The 18,270-nt window shown below is 42.2% G+C and overlaps 1 protein-coding gene across 3 annotated transcripts in view; it reads right to left on the bottom strand.

The window, feature by feature from the left end:
- The window catches only part of LOC109051663 (GRAM domain-containing protein 4-like), a 60,830-nt gene that overhangs the window by 28,478 nt on the left and 14,082 nt on the right, over nucleotides 1-18,270 (bottom strand). For 2 of the 3 annotated variants that reach the window (XM_042744701.1, XM_042744707.1), the window contains exon 3: nucleotides 13,872-13,980. In XM_042744701.1, the coding sequence (XP_042600635.1) occupies nucleotides 13,872-13,980 (109 nt within the window). Of the gene's footprint in view, nucleotides 1-13,871; nucleotides 13,981-14,071; nucleotides 14,277-18,270 lie in introns of those variants that run through there. The other variant, XM_042744713.1, reaches the window with a different exon arrangement.

The following is an 18,270-nucleotide window of genomic DNA, read 5'->3' on the forward strand; positions in this document are numbered from 1 at the left end:
CAAAATTCCATGTCTGCTGTATATGATATGTATTATATGGTGTTTGTTCATTGTTTAAACTTAAAAGCCTCAGTCTCCATTCATTAATTTTATGGAAAAGAGCAGCCAGCAGTCTTCAGAATTGCTCATTTGACTTGAGGGTGAATTAGACAGAATTTTCATTTTTGTGCAAAATAATAGCTTGGCTAAAATAGTGTTAGCCACTTACTGAGGTTGCTTTTAAGGTCATCTGTGATTCCATTGCAGAAGAACTCCATATCTGAGAGAAAAGGCCTCCATACATTAAGATCTCATGTCCAATCGAAGTAAAGTAGCTTTCAGTTATCAAGCACCCAGTGATTTTCTAAATCCACAAACAAAAGGCTCCTTGAGGTTTGTCTTTGCATCTTGGTGCACCAAATACTTGTGGCCTGTTTTGCCGTGTTGTGCAATAGATTATGTAGGTGTGCATTCACTAATGCCTACTACAACTCTTACGACAACAATCATAAAATGCAGCTCAGCGGACTACATCTAAAACCTGCAGGTGGATTACGCACATATGGGAAAAATGCTGTTTTCACCAGAGAAAGCCATTGGCCCATTCTGGCACTTTGCTCACATTCTGTAAGGTCTTTTTCACAACACTGAGCAGCATGTTGTTTGAAATAGAGCCATGTACTAACACAAAGACTATACAGTGACGTTACCAAACTCAACATGGTCATGTAATTCAGTCCTGACATTTGCATGACTTAGGTTGAGTAATGTTGACCAGGCTGTTGTTAAAAATGGATCCATTTGAATTTTTTTCCATTCATAATTTGCATGCTCAAATAGTGTTGCACCATTAGGAATAATGACTTAGGTTGAGTAATGTTGCTAAGTAAAGCGCACGAGGAAGAAGATATATATAAAGAGTTCTTTTAATGATTCACAGGAGAGAAGGGCACAGCCAAACACAAATCCCAATAATCGAACATGAAACATCCAAACATCAATAGCCGACACAAGGACACTGAACAGACAGGGTTTTTAAACACAAGGAAAGTAATGAGGGGAATGGAAACAGGTGGGGATTAATCAATTAACAAAACAAGGAACGGAACATGACCAAATAAGGATGACACAAAAGGAACAGAAAGTCCATGACTGTGACAGTTCGCCCCCTCCCGGAACGGTGCGTCCTCGCACCGAAAGAGATAGTCCAGCGGAGGGAGGGTGGAGGTTCAGGAGGTGGGCGTGGGGCAGGCAAGGGGCAGGCAATGGAGAAGGAGCATGGAGCATGGTACCAGGGTGGAGTGGATGGAGGGAGGAGCCATGGAGGAGCCCGGAGCAGTAGGAGCCATATGGATATCCAGAGGCCAGCCAGGAAAGCGGCCCATGGTGGAGTCGACGGTGGGAGGAGCCATGGTGGAGGAGGGGCCGACAACACCAGGGGGCCGACTGACGGAGACTGAGCCGATGGCATAGGAAGTCCAAGACGGAGCCGAGCAACCGCAGAGCCAGGGTGACCCCGAGGATCCGGAGGGCCAAGGCGGAGCAGAAGGCTCAGGCGACCAAGGCGGAGGCGGGGCACCGGAAAAAAGACCGCTGCGGAGAGCCGGAGTGACTGAGGATGGAGGTGGAGCCGAAGGGAAGGAGGAGCCTGACAGAGCCGGAGGGATGGAGCGACGAGGCGAAGCCCAGAGGAATGGAGTCCCGAGGCGGCGGATGGTCGACGACTGACCAAGGTGGAGCCGGAGGGACGAGGGAGCCCCGGGTGAAGACGGTGGAGCAGGTGGGATGCCGGGCCACGGTGGAGACGAGGGAGCTAGGAGCCAAGGCGGAGCCGCCGGGTTGAAGGACCGAGGAGGAGTCCAGGACTCGGAGGCTGGAGGCGGAGGCAGGGAATCCACACGCCCAGGTGGAGTGGTGACTGGAAGTCCTGCGCGAAACTCCGCGCCCAGGATGGCGCGGACTGAGGGTGAGCTGCGGGACTGACTGGCACCAGCGGGGGATGAGGACGAGGAACTGACTGGTCTAGGACGATGAGAGAGAGGGGGGGGTGGGAGGAAAGACAGAAGGATCTGGACTGGGCGGACCAGCGGAAGAGGAGCAGAGGAACTGACAGGTCTAAGAGGAGGCGAGGGAGAGGGAGGATGGGAGGGAACACAGAAGGATCATCAGGTCTGGACGGAAACCAGCGGAGAAACAGGAGGGTCAGGGCTGGGCGGAACCATGGGAGAAACAGGAGGATCAGGGCTGGAACCAGCGGAAGAGGGAGCAGAGGAACTGACAGGTCGAAGAGGAGGCGGGGAGAGGGAGGATGGTGGGGAACACAGAAGGATCATTGTGGACGGAACCAGCGGAAAAAAAACAGAGAATCAGGGCTGGGCGGCGGAACCAGCGGAGAAAGAAACAGGAGGGTCAGGGCTGGACGGAACCAGCGGAGAACAGAAGAATCAGGGCTGGGGCGGAACCAGCGGAGAAACAGGAGGGTCAGGGCTGGACGGAACCAGCGGGGAAACAGGAGGGTCAGGGCTGGGCGGAACCAGCGGAGAGAAACAGGAGTCGAGGGTCGCTCCGCTTGCTGGGCGGCACCAGCGGAAGAGGAGCAGAGGAACTGGACAGGTCGAAGAGGAGGCGGGAGAGGGAGGTGGGAGGGAACACAGAAGGATCAGGGCTGGACAGAACAGCGAAGGAACAGAAGGATCAGGAATAACCTCCCCAAAACAGTCTATTAGATCCATAATTTCTTCTGTATACTTCCCAGAATCCACATGCAGCTCACCCTCAGTCGCAGGGAGTGTGGGCGGGGCGCTCCTCCACGCCCTCGATCTCCACCAAACGTCCCACGACGCACGGGGTTGCCGGCTCACACACCTGGTCAGTCGCGCTCGCTCGAGTTCCTCCTCCCTGTCGACAATAGGCTCGGGCTCTGGTCTCTAGCTCCGTGCAGCGGGGTGATGGCTGGCTGGTCTCTAGGGTGGGAGTGGGGCTGGAGATCTCCTCCTCATGCGGGGGCAGACGGTGAATGGAGATCCGTTTGCTCCAGCACCCACTCCACGAAACGCGGCGAAAAATCTCTGGGACCGTTCGCTGGGAGGCGTGCCTTACACCGCTCGCTCAGGCCAGCATAGTAAAACGCACTGAGCAGCGCGCGGTCCGGGAAGTTCAGTAAGGCACGCCAGATCGAAAAAGTCCCTGGTATGGTCCTCCAGCGAACGGTCTAGTTGCTCCAGGCATAGGAGTCGGACGCCTGGGATCTCCATTCCGAGAGGGGCCAAACAAACACAAAAAAAAAAACACGAAAAGAAAAAAAAAAACGCCGCTAAACTGTAAACGGTCGGCTATTCTGTCACACGCGTTTGGTGTGCTAAGTAAAGCGCACGAAGAGAGAGAGATATATATAAAGAGTTCTTTTAATGATTCACAGGAGAAAGGGGCATATCCAAACACAAATCCCAATAATCGAACATGAAACATCCAACATCAGAAGGGCACAGCCAAACACAAATCCCAATAATCGTTTAAACACAAGGAAAGTAATGAGGGGAATGGAAACAGGTGGGGATTAATCAATTAACAAAACAAGGAACGGAACATGACCAAATAAGGATGACACAAAAGGAACAGAAAGTCCATGACTGTGACAGGTGTTGATGAATTAGTGAGTATTTTATAATAGGAAAGAGTATCAATTTAACTTTGATATTGTTTTACAATTGTACCTCAGAGGGGCAGAAGATCCAGTTCCAATTTTTTTAACCAAGTACCAATAACCATATCAATCATCATTTTTCTACGTTAATATTAACAAAAGCTAGCATTAGATGACCATTGCTTTATTTTTGTGCTACATTATTTTATTAAACAAAGATCAAATATTGTTGTCTTGGTCCATCTATGATGATTTTATTTAATTAAATTTTTTTGGTTTGGATCTGAGATCAGAAGGGCAACTGAGCCACCTTACAAAGTTTCCATGTGTTTTAAACATCAGCATTTTCTCTCTTTTTTACTACCGGTGTTGGATCAACAGGTCTTGTATTTTTGGGTTTGAATTATGGTGTTGGGTCTTGGCACTTAGGGGTTTTTCTTTTTGCCTGGCTCCTGGGCTGTTTGGTATTAGTTTGGGACCTAGTCTAATGGGGTGTGGTATTGGTCTAAGTCTGATGTTTGGAGGTCCAGTATTGGCCTCGGTCTTAGGCAAACAGTTATTGATCTGCCATTGTCTGAGTCTTGCGGGAGGTCCTGTTATTGTTGTGGCACTGGGCTTTAGGGAAGCCTGGAATTCATCTGGATCTTAGTGGGACTGATATTAGTCTGGATTTTAGCTGCCTTTAGAGTTTTTGAGAGTCTGAAATAGGCTAAGTCTTAGGGGGTCTGGTACTAGAGTGGCTCTGGGCCTTGAGGGGCCTGGTACTGGTTTGGGTCGTAAAGAATCTGGTATTAGTCTAGGTTTTTAGGGAGTTTTGGTAATAGTTTGAGTCTTTGGGAGTCTCAAATTGGTCTCAGTCTGAGGAGTTCTGGTACGGAAGTGGCTTTGGGCCTTAAGAGGCTGTGGGGAGTATTAGATATTAGTTTAGGTCTTTTAGGAGTTTGGCATTGTTTTGAGTCTGGGTACTAGGGAGTCTAGGCAGTCACTTGAAGACGTTGTTTTAGAGATTGTTATTGAGACATTATCCATTTTTAAGGTTGATGAGATCATTATTAAGTGAAATTCTTAATGCCAAAGCAACAATATTCTAGTAAACTATGATAAACGATTAAATGAACTATTCCGCCATCATCTTTAATTATTCATGGTGAGATCTTTGAGACACTGTTCTTGGTTTTGCAAGCCTTGGGTTGAGACATGGTTGGCTTATTGTTGTACTGTGATGTGTGCTGCCTTTCACAGCAGTGAACATCTCGTTCCTCTGAGAGGAAACATAAGCTTTCTCTCTCTGAGTCAGCGGCAGCCTTTCAGAGCAACAATAAACCCCTAACTGAATGCCTCTGTCGCATAGTAACCTGCCTGAAAAGAAGAGAAAGTGGAGGAGAGGTAGAGGGTGTGGGTGTAGTAAATAAGAGACAGTCTCTCAGAGTTTAGGAGGAACACAATTGGAGGAGTACTGAGGGAAATGACATTGGCACATTGTTTCTGTATATAGCAGCAAACCCCAGCAGGATGAGGCCATCTGAATCACCAGACTTCTGCTGGCATTTATCATTATAATGTGTGGGGTGCTTCCAGGGGGGCAAATTACCAAGACTAGAGTTTTTAGAGGTATAATGAAAGTCATTTTCATATATTATTCCCTTTTAACATCCATTTCTCTTTCTGCTATTTTATTCTCTTCTGTGTAAAGAGCTCTGGATCAATGTTGGCCCACTCACTGGCCTAATTCTGTCCCGCTCTTCAGCTGATATTTTACAGGCTGTCACAGTTCCTGCCAGCGGCACCACTGTCATACTAATTATAAGTCAAGGCCACAATGAAGAGACAAATCTGACAAGCAACAAATGATGCTTTATTTTACATTACAGTTTTTACATTACTAAAGAAATGTGTGAGGTGTTTGCCCATACAAAACTAGCACCCATGACTATACTAACATATTCGGCTATTGACAGGTTTTGGAATGTGGTTGTTAAGGTGTTCTGAAATGTTGCTAGTGCATTATTATGTGGTTACTAGGAGGTTCTAAGTGGTTGCTAGGGATTATTCATATTATGAAATCTACATGTGACTTGGGTCTCTCTTTCAGGTTAGTCCATTTTATTGTCTGCAAGTTGAAAACTGTAAGTCTGACTGCTTAGAAAAGTAATTGTACAATTTTCATCAACAATGTCTGCAGCACAAATAATGCAAAACAAATTACGTGTTTATCACTACTGATATGTGGTTGGCCTTATTTTATTTAAAACAAAATTTGTTTGTGATTGTGATTTAAACTACACATTAAACAATTTTGGCAAAAACTATAAATGATGTTTATCGCCTGTTCTAGTTTCTTTCTGGAAACCTAACAAAACATGATGTCTACTGTGCGGAGGGAGGAAAGGGAAATATGAGACAGAAAACATGGGATATAAATAATAGTAAAGAGAATAGCTCATTTAGAGCAGTCTGCTGTTAAGCTGGGAGATTGAGAGTAAATAATGCAGGAAAAGGAATCCTCAGATCTAATGTGTATTCATTAGGAACTGTTATGTAACACTTATTCCCACTTATGTTATGAATATTGTGAAGAGTAGTTTTCAAAACCCAGGCCTCAAATATATCTTTGGATTTTCTTTTGTGTCCCAGACAATTGAGCTTCCATGCACTTTGATGGAAAAATAGAAACCTAAACAATGTGCAGTTCTGATAAACATTTCAACTCTGAAGCTTAGCACTCAGCTTAAATGTAGTCCATTTTCACATAATACAGCTTAAACTGAAATATGTCCAATTTATATGGTTGAATCAGTATTATCATGTGTGGGTTTTGTGGGTTTTCAGTGTGTGCTGCCAGAGAGAAGGCAATGAACTTTTCATCTCTTAATCTCATTACTTAACCCTAACTGACATATAACTATGACACTGCAACAGACACACACATGCTGCCATGAATCAATCATGTCTATAAATCACATCAGAAAACCATTATATATAAAGTGAGGTTCAAAAGTCTGACAATACATTGAATCTACCTTTTTGTAGGTCACTTATCAAAGCCATAATCCCCCTCCAAAAATAAAAAAAGGAAAAAAAGGAAATTCACAATTGAAATTATTAACTATCAAGTTAAACAATGCATATTTAAACTTAAATGTATTGTGTATATTTCTAAGTTCTAGAAAAATTAAGACAAAAGTGTAACAGGAAATGTCTGTGATGTCAGCAAAACTACTCTGCAATGACTGTAATGCAGTGTTAAATGGGTCAGAGACATAAGACGGGAACACACGGGATAAACACACACTCTTAAAATAGACTCTCAGTCATAGGTGGGAATTGATGTCAGCAGAGTGTCAAACTCAGCATCTGTTCCACACACACTCCCATCAATAACATCGTGAGCCTAACTGATAGATCATGATGCTAGCAACAGCAAGATGGATTCAACTGAATGCAAGTCACTTTGGATAGTAAAATGCATCAATGTAAAATATAAATGTACTTAGTTGAATGAACAGGAGGAGAAGGACAAGAGGAAAGGAAACCCATGATTTTCTTGTCCATGAAACATAATAGAAGAATTTCCTAAGGGAAAAAAAAAGTGATTTGCACTATCAAAGTCCAGAAATGACAGAAAAGCACAATAAAAGCATAGTAAAAGCAGGCCATAGGATTCTACATTTTAAGAAGCGATAGCTTTGTGTGATGAACAGTCCAATATTTAAGAAAATCTTGTCCTCAGCAGCGCTCAAATCTCATTCATGTTCAATTCAATGCAAACTTGGGTTCAATCAAAAAATGATGGCTTAAGACACATCATGCCAAGTCTTACTTCAGAAAGCCTACTGTCATTGTCAGGTATATTATTACATCCTGTAGCTCAAGCAGTCCAGAAGGGCACTGCCAATGTCATGGTTTGAGTTCCCAGGGAATGCATGAACTGAAATGATGTAAGTTCCTTTCATTTTGTGAATGTTCTAGTCAAATAAATACAGCTCTTATATCTTTAGCACAAATCACATAAAAACTATGATCTGGTCCAGCTAATCTCATGTGTATTCAAGAGCAAACAAACTCTAAATTTGATCTTAACAGCGATTGGCTCTTTTTAGTGAGGTAATACTACAGCGCTGTAATTTCTAGTGTTAAAATTTCTCCCATTCACATATATGTGCTACATCTCTGGAAGGATACACATCAGAGCTTACAGACATGACTATAACACTGCTTCTCCCGATGCTCCAGCTGCTTCACTCCGTAATCCCTTTCCTGCTTCATATTTTATATCTCTCTCCCCATTCATTTTCCTGTAGCTTGTGTGTGCTGTCTCACTCCCTCAGTAGAGCTCATGTATGGGTTCGCCTGTGTGTGGGAGTCTGCTGACAGTGACACGCTTAGGCTTATATAACATTTGATTGTGACTATGTCATTCACTAATGACCTTCAGTTGCTGTTCATATGTCATTCTGATGTTTACTGTAGCAGTCATGTACACAATGATGCTGACAGTGACACGCTTAGGCTTACTGATGTTTACTGTAGCAGTCATGTACACAATAGGCTGCCTATTAACTATTGTTTTTATACTGAGCTAATTATATTGTATATACCCTTACACTAAAACATTTTTGTGATTTTAACAGTAAAAGACTGTAAATTTCTACAGAAAAAACATGTTAACTGGTTAACAGTACCTTTCCGTACTATATACAGTGAATAACTGTAATTACATTTAAGTAAAAATATAAAATAAAATGTAAAATACTTTTATAATTACAGTTTTTGGATGTGAAAAAGAACAAGCCATTGTATAATTTACAGTGAAAAACTGGCAATTGACATTTCCAGAATTCCCTGCATGACACTTCACATTTGATTTTTTTTTTCATTGATATGTGAACATGAACTATGTTTCTTCTTAGTTTTTTTCTTGTCAGTTGTGTACATTAGGATTTTATCTTGCATCTAATGTTAAATTAATGTTTATTGCATGATTTCAATATCATGTGTGTTATCATGATGGTGTTTAATATTTGTGTGAATGACACTGTGCACCTTCCATATATTAGTGTTTACCTTCTCAGCTTGTGGAAAAGCTACTTGTGATGAGCTTTGACCCATCATGACTTTCTTGTTATTTTCAGTTTTTGGTGGTTATCAGAGTATTACAATGGTACAAAACATATATTAGTACTTCAGTAGGATGTTATATTAACATTAAATCAATTATTAAAATATGTGGATTTAAGTCTGCAAAACATGTTTAAAAATGTTTTTAAAAAATGTTGCTACCATATTTGTTTAAGGTAAATTACTGGCAACCACCAGTATATACCGTATATACAGTGTATGTATATATATATATATATATATTTAAGGTACACATTTTGAGTGTGCACTTGTGAATGATTCATTCAGTCAGATCTTTTCGGTGAATCAGTTGATCCAGTTCACAAAATAGATTACGTTTTCAGAATCATCTTGATTTTGATTTCATTTAGTGAGCAGCAGTTCACTAGACAGGAGGAGTATCATTGAATAAGTTCAATTTGGTTTGTTCCTCACAATGAAGATTTCAGAAGGCTTGATATACAGAGTCGTGTGGATGACTTATTTATTTATTTATTTTTGATTTTTTTTTCCTGCTTTTACATCTCTCTTTTCAAGCTTAAAATGCTTCAGTTTAAATTTTTTCACCAGAACAAAGTCAGAGCAAATGACAAACTACATTTTTGGCTGAATTATCCCTTTAATAGACATTATTTAGTTCCATTATGAAGCAGTTTTTCTCATGGGAACTGCAGCAAGAACATTTTGTCCCCAGAGTGTAGGTGTTTTAAGTTTTACTATCATAAAACTAACATTCTGTCACATAAAAAGATTGCAAACGTTCAACAACATCCATACACAAGTACCAAAAGTTATTTTTCTCTCACACATCCACATACTCAGGGTGATCAGGCGATTCAGTCCAGAATTAGGTAACATTTGTCATTTGTTTGCACCAATAAATGTGGCACAACTTTTTTAGTGTAAACAAGCCATGTGGTAAAATGACCACATTAACACAGCCCCACTGTTATGATACAGAGGTTACAATTTATCTGCTAAAAGTTTGTCACCACAGTAAACCTTCAACACACCATGATGTATAATGATACATATATCTAGAATAGTTAAAAAAGTATTGCAGCCATTCACAAAACTAAAGACTAACATACTTTACCTACATGAAAACTCAAAGAAGAGACATACAAGAACAAACCAGAGTGTTCAAAACTTCTTCAAAACTCAGTTATAAATGTGGCTCATCCAATAAGAATCCAGACTGATGTAATAAAAAGATGTTTATATTAAATATTTGACCTCTGGAACTGATTTTCAGGGACATTTTTATAAAGGTATTTTTCTTTCATGAAAATCTCATCAATTTATGACAAAAGCTCTACTGAATTCATTAAATGAAATTCTGAACAAATCCTTCTGTTCAAAGAGACAGCCCTAGAATAAAATATTATGAAATATATCAAGCGTAATTGTCAGGGATTCACCGTCACCGCCACCTCAATCATCACCTGCACCTGGTCCCAATCACTCCCGATCCCAATCACCGGAGTACTGATCACCTGCACCCAGCAATCACTCTCCACTATAAAGCCCTCATCACGCCAGTACTCCGGCATCCGGTCTACCGTTCACTCTACGGAACAGTTGCCAGACTCCTCTCCACAAACTTGTGTTTTCTCTGCCTTCACATCGTCAAGGACTAAATACCCACATCCATGCTCAAATGGAGATTTATGAGGATTCCATTGGACTGGAGAGCTTCATGTTGAAAGCCAACCGCATTTCACAACACCTAGCCGCCTGCCACATCGCCGAAGCCGCTCACCAGTCTGGCTCTCCCGCCAGCAGCCCTCCAGTACCTGAGCCCATGCAAGTGGATTCTACTCAATTATCTTCAGATGAATGCAATCACAGGCTCGCGGCTGGACTCTGCCTCTATTGTGCCGCACCAGACCATGTCATCCGAACCTGCCCTGTCAAGCCCCCACTTCCTACAGTGAGTACCATTCAGTATGACCCAGTGATTTCCACGTTTCCCACCATGTCATTCCAACTATTCACCCCAGCCTGCTCTGTTGTTGTTTCAGCCCTGGTCGACTCTGGCTCCTCTTCATCTCGCACAGCCTCCTAAGTCGTCTCCAGTTGCCTTTCTGTCGACATGCCCAGGAGCTTCGAGTGGAGACTATTCGTGGAAAACTGTTAGGATGTGGGCAGGTGAGGTTTCAGGCAGCTCCTATAATCCTCAAAGTCGGGCTCTTCCATGAAGAAGAAATTTACTTCCTGGTACTGGAGGGACCGACCGTGGATATCATCCTGGGACGCCACTGGCTCATTCAACATTCTCCAAAGATCAGATGGGATTCAAGTGAGATTATTCGCTGGAGCCAGTTCTGCCACCAACACTGTCTCACTGCCCTTCCACGTCCGCCACTCCAGTCACCGGTCTGTCAGGTTGCTTCCACGCTCATAGAGAGTCCTGAGCCGAGTGTGGCTCCGACGATCCCATCTGATTATGTGGCGTTCCAGGATGTATTCAGCAAGCAGGCAGCCACCCATTTACCACCTCATCGGCCATGGGACTGTGCCATCGACCTGCTGCCTGAAGCGAAACTCCCCAAGGGTAGAATGTACGCGTTGTCCATCCCGGAGCGCAAGGCTATGGAGGAATACATCCAGAAGGCTCTTAATCAGGGATTCATCCGGCCATCCAGCTCACCTGCTGCCTTAAGCTTCTTCTTTGTGGGCAAGAAGGACGGGGGCTTGCGGCCCTGCATAGACTACATAGCTCTGAACTCCCAGATGATCAAACTCCCATATCGACTTCCCCTGGTCCCTACCGAACTTGAGGAACTCCGTGGAGCCCACATCTTCTCCAAGCTGGACCTGCGGAGCGCCTATAACCTCGTTCGCATCCAAGAAGGTGACGAGTGGAAGACGACCTTCACTACCCCTTCCGGGCACTACGAGTACTGCGTTATGCCGTATGGTCTTGCCAACGCCCCCTCAGTATTCCAAGGATTCATGTACGAGGTGTTCCTGGAATTCCTTCACAAGTCAGTGATACTATACATCGATGATATCCTCATCTATTCCCGGAACCTGGCCGACCATCGCCACCACGTGAAGCAAGTTCTGCAAAAGCTCAGACAACACCATCTGTTCCTTAAGCTGGAGAAATGTGAGTTCCACCGCTCCACGGTACAGTTCCTCGGCTACAACATCAGCCCAGAAGGTATCCAGATGGACCAGGGGAAGTTAACTGCCATTACTAAGTGGCCCGTTCCTCAGTCGATAAAGGAGCTCCAGAGGTTCTTAGGATTTGCTCATTTCTACCGAGGTTTCATTCAGGGTTTCAGTCAGCATACGGCTCCATAAACCTCCTTACTTCGAGGAAAGCCCATGTCCCTGTGCTGGAGTTCCAACGCCCACGAAGCCTTCCAGGCACTCAAGAAGGCCTTTAGCATGGATCCCATCGTTCACCACCCGGATCCTGAGGCCCCATTTGTGGTAGAAGTGGACGCCTCCACCACCGGAGTGGGAGCCATGTTGTTGAAGTAGTTCGGTGAGCCTCCACGCCTCCAACCTTGCGCCTACTTTTCAAGAAACTGACCCCAGCAGAGCAGAACTACGACATCGGGAACCGGGAGTTGTTGGCCATCAAGCTCGCTCTGGAGGAATGGCAGCATTGGCTGGAGGGAGCTAAACACCCATTCACAGTTATCACTGATCATAAGAACCACCAATACCTTCCGTGATGCCAAAAAACTTCATCCCTGGCAGGCCCACTGGGCCCTATTCTTCACCCGCTTCAATTTCCAAATCACCTACCGCCCTGGAAAACGGAATTGCAAGGCTGATGCCCTATCATGCATATCGGGATCTGCGTCTCCGTCTCTGAGTCCCCGCTACATTGGTCCGTTCACGGTCAAGAGGCAGATCAACGAAGTCACCTACAGGCTACACCTACCCGCCAGGTACCGAATTCACTCCACTTTCCATGTGTCACTACTAAAACCCTTCTCTCCTGCCACTCCAGACACCCCAGAACCACAGGAACCACCTCCTCCGGAGATCGTCGATCAGCCCTCCGTATACCATGTCAAAGACATCCTGGAATCAAGGCAACGGGGTGCCCGGCTTGAATACCTTGTCGACTGGGAGGGGTATGGACCAGAGGAGCGTTCCTGGGTGGCCCGGGATGACATCCTGGATCCCATGCTGCTGGAGGAATTCCATCGAGTCCATCCAAATCGTCCCGCACCCAGAGGCTGAGGTCGCCCTCGTCGTCGCATCAGGGTGTCAGGAGCCGCCCCTGGAGGAGGGGGTAGTGTCAGGGATTCACCGTCACCGCCACCTCAATCATCACCTGCACCTGGTCCCAATCACTCCCGATCCCAATCACCAGAGGACTGATCACCTGCAACTGAACCCAGCAATCACTCCACTACAAAGCCCTCATCACGCCAGTACTCCGGCGTCCGGTCTACCGTTCACTCTACGGAACAGTTCCCAGACTCCTCTCCACTAACTTGTGTTTTCTCTGCCCTCAGATATCCCGACCTTCCTCCTGTGATTTCCCCTTTGTTGTCTCCCCTCTATACAAGTACCTAAACTCTGTGCATTCTCCCTCAGTGACTTTATATTCTCCAGTTTCATTACCAATCCATTCTGTTAATACTTCATCTTATACCTAACTCTCTGTCTCCACCTTGGTTTGCGATAGTTCTAAAACCAAACTTAAGGAATTCGGAATGGTGGCATTTTCTCTACAAAATGTTAAATATCAAGTGCATTTTTTTTTCTTTTTTTAATTTCCAGCTGCATTTTTGCCACAAGCCATTTTTAATTTCAAGCCCCTAGCCAAAAGTATTTTTTAGAATAATGGTCATATAGAAAAGGCTTCATAAATCATACAAATTAAAATAAACAGTGGAAGTAAGCTACAGTGCTAACTTCTCATTCACATTCGTGCAGCACACTGGGTCAGGTACTGAAAAGGATGATATCATATCGTGGTAAATTTTTGTTATGGTATACAACCCATGCTGAACCCAGTCTTACTACTGTATAACCTGTAGGTATGAATGAAACACTGTGCATATATATAAAGGGCATCCCAACTTTTGTTCAGCTTTATAATCTATATATATCATACATATATTACATGCACAGAAAAAAGCTTTCCAGTACTCACGTAGGAAGTGTTTCTCCAGTAAGGCAATTTCCAAATGACCCTTGACCTCGTTGAGACGTTCCGATTCGCTCCTCAGGTCTTGCATGACAGACAAAGTCCCCAAACTAGCCTAGAAAAAAATAAACAGTGTTATTGACAGGCATGAATCTGAAACAAACCACACACAAACTAGTCTCTCCGATATGTGACTTCCAGAATACCAGTCCACTCTTTGATGTCTTCCTCCTGTTTTAGTTAGATAAGCCTCAAACTGGAGGCCGGTCTCAATGGCAAACGTAGACTCTAATATTCTGACTCACTGATAGCATGACATGAATCTGCTCTGAGTCCATCCCACCACACACACACACACACACAGACATGCAGGCTGAAAGAACACAAGATCTGCATAAAGATGAACCGCAATGAGAGAGAGAGAGACAGAGAAAGTAGGTGAGTGAGAGATTAGGAGAGAGGGCGGCACTGCAGAGAGAGACAGCAGAAAAGCGGAGGTGTCTCTTTAAGAGGCCAATGCAACTGACAGTGCAGGCATGCTCTCTTCTCTGACACACACACACACACACACACACACACACACACACACACACACACACACACAAATATGCACGTTTGGTGTCACTGCATTAAACCTCTGACAGTAAAATGCTTGCTTCACGCAATTTGCAGCAGGATTATATACAAGCCGATGAGACACATACATAAACACAAAAGCAACAGTAGGGGAAATAGAAAATTGGAAAATGTGATGGCAAATTAGGGATGCACATGGAAGAGAAAAATAGAGTGAAATTAAGGGGATGAGAGAAACCCAGTAGAGCACAACATAGCGAAAAAATAAGCATTTAAGCAACAAAGTAGCTAAAACTCAGAGGGATTTGGTCATGGGTGCTTAGTTCTGGGCTACAGGTTTTTATGAGCCAATCAATTGTGCCATAAATGTCATGTGACCAATCACCCTGGATCCGCAGGAACTCATAAACCATCATACATAATAACATAATAATGCAGCCAGTCACATGTCCTTCACTAGTGACTATCTTGAGCTGTCTTATCAAGCAGCAGGCAAGGAAACATCCAAAAGTCTCAACAAAAAAAGTCACTGATTATTCTAAAATATTTGCCACATCTACCAGTTACTACTAGACAAAAAACTATACTATATTTGTAGAATTTTCAAAACTATTTTGATATTAGCAATCAGTTAGGAATCAGAATACTGTCTTAAACCATTTTTTAACATTAGTTAACTACATTCATTAACATAAACTAACAATTAAAAATAATTCCAAAGCATTTATTAATTATAGTTAATGTTAATTTTATCATTTACTAATACATTATTAAAATAAAAAAAGTTATCTGTTAATATTATTTAATGGACCTGTTTTATTTTTAATAACTAATATTAACAAAGATTAATAAATACTGTAGCAAATATTGCTCATTGTTAGTTCATTTTAATTATACTACAGGGCTGTTGAATGCTTGAATCTGAAAGGTTGATGAACATTCTAAGGTGTGCAATTATTTTGAGGCAAATGCATGGCTAAAGTAGCTCCAGGCAAGTCTTGACCGCATTACATGTCCATCATCACTTCACCAAATGATTTCAGTGCTTCCAAAAGCAAAAGAACCAAACATACACGTGCCAATAGTTAAATAGTTTAGCGACTTTTTGTAGTTGAACGTACAGTTTCGCTATTAGTAGAGATGCTACTGCCAAACACTATTGAGAGATGCACAGACTCAGGTAATTCACACACGTTTAATCTTTCTCCCTCTCTTTTTCTCTCTCTGATAACTGCATTACTATCAATGGCTCAAGCCTCTGTTAATAGGTCTAAAATTAAATGTTAGAATTAGCAACGAGTGTAGGATGAGATGAGTTAGAAAAATCCTTCTGAACAAGAGCATTTTAAGGACAAAAACCTGATGAATGTCTTGAAATACATATAATCTGAACAATATCTTATGGTGTGGAAACCGTACTATAAGTGGTTATTAGTAAATAATGCACACACAAGGTATAACGGCCGCATCACCACCTTGGGTGTGCTTTATTTTCTAATAACTCAACAGCCCATCGTCAATTCCTTACTTAATGCATTAACTAATGGAACCTTATTGTAAGGTGTTACCTATGAATCAGTACTAATTAGAGTACGGACGAATTCTGAATCATATTGGAATATCGATGTATGTGTAATCATAGTCAATGTGATGACAACATGTGACACCAAAGTGGCATACTCCAGTTTACCACTGTATACATGTCTTCTGATTCACATACAATTTAAAAAGTACAGTATATGTTCTTGATTTCTATCCCTACTAGTTATTGTAATCTGCATCTTGCACCTCTGTGACACAAAACAAAGTGTCCTGAAACAGATGATGCCAGAAGGGTCATCAGTAGAGGCAGAGGCAGTTTCCAGCAGAGAGACCGTAGGTACCTGGATCTCATAAAAGGGATATTCAGAGTCAATCAAACCCCTGCTTGTGTGAAAAACTGATCTCATTACCCCTGGCCTTCAGGGACTCATAACTGCATGAATGAAAACGTAAATAGGGCTGCAATGACACAGTCTAAACTACATGGATATACAAGTGCTTATCTGAGATACACTATCAGACAAGAGTTATGTTGGCTCCATGTGTGTCTGTGTTGGTATGTGTGCAACAGAGCTATTTGGATCAGCATGTGAGCGATGACTCACTCCTCACTGCTGTCTAAACATGACGGCACCACTGGTCGCAATCTCTGTTAGCAGGCTGTCGCATTTAACACTAAAGCTGCCCGTGATGCAGGAAATTACGAATGCAAACACATGCAAATGGAGTGGCAAGACTGGTCAGCCTTTCAGCGTGTGCAGAAAGTGAGGTTACACACTTCCCGAAAGCCATCGCAGAAGTATATACATTTTTAACTCTTCAAAATGTTTTATTGCCAAAGCACAATTATGTTGGAAGAAGCTCAAGTTCTGTGGAAACCATTCACACATCACCACATCATTTTGAATTATACAGATTTTTTTTTTTTTTTTTTTTTTTTTTGAGCCATATGGACAAGACAAAGCTTTTTAGGTATCATACTGTAGATGCAATTGCAACACAGCAGCATAAAATTGAGAAAACTAAATTTTAAACTAGTTTCTTTACACAGCCAAGTTAAGGCTGCTATGTGCCTTCTCAAAATTCAGTGTAAAGACACAATGCTGCATAAACCCACCCACCTTAGCCCCTAGTATCAAAATATACAGTTGTAATTGCTGTTTAAATGCATTTATGCCACCTCTGAGCAGCATTAAACATTCTGTGGAAAGACACCTACAGTTGTGCTCACAAGTTTACATATGCAAATATGTTCATAATGTTAACAAAATAAGAGGTATCATGAAAATTGCATGCTATTTTTATTTGGTACTGTCCTGAATAAGCTATTTCACATAACAGAAGTTTATATTTACTCTACAAGAAAAAAATAATAACTGAATTTATAAAAATTATCATGTACAAAAGTTTACATACCCTTGAATCTAAATACTGTGTAGAGGTCGACTGATAGTGGATTTTACCGATACCGATAGCTAAGTTGGACCACACTGGTCGATACTGATTAATCAACCGATAGTTTTTAAAATGGATACTAAACGAAAACTAAAACAGTGCTTGACTATTTGTAAAAAAGCAGTAGCAGTACTGAACTTTGTAAATAATTAAACATATTAATTATTATATTTATCATTAAAGTTATTTCATAGTTTACTAATGTTAAAAAAAAGAAACTTTAAAATTTAAAAATGTAGCCTATTAATAATAGTAAATGTTGAAATGAACACACTAGGGACAATACTTCTACAGCTTTCATTTATATTACAAATGGACTCTTACTGTTAAGTATTACCATTTCATTTCAACAGTCATGCTTAAAGATGGCCATCTTTAAATATCTACAGTACACAAGGCCATAGCATTAAAATTACATACATAGATTATTGATATTGTATGTGTACTCTCACACTTTATTTGCTTCTATTTTAGAACACTGCATGATTATCTAATCAATACATATATATATATATATGAAATCATTATGTACATTAACAATGATTCGGGACGAATATAATGTAATTTAATGGAAAACTATGTGAATGGCGCTTCCATGAAAGGAGGGAACGGGACACTGCATCATCGAAGATGTAAGTTGGTAAAGTGAAATTGAATCATAGAAGACTTATGTAATTTTGTGGGTTAGAATTTGATCGAAAGTTGTGTTATATTGTGGGTGAATAGTTTGGGGTCCAGTGGCATTCTAAGGCAGTACTGAACGCCATTGCCTCAGAATCTTTGGTCTGAAGCAGTGTGCATCTGACAAAGACTCTGAGCTATGTAACATGGC

Source organism: Cyprinus carpio, chromosome A4 (genome assembly GCF_018340385.1).
Source record: "Cyprinus carpio isolate SPL01 chromosome A4, ASM1834038v1, whole genome shotgun sequence".
Taxonomy (NCBI): Eukaryota; Metazoa; Chordata; class Actinopteri; order Cypriniformes; family Cyprinidae; genus Cyprinus; species Cyprinus carpio.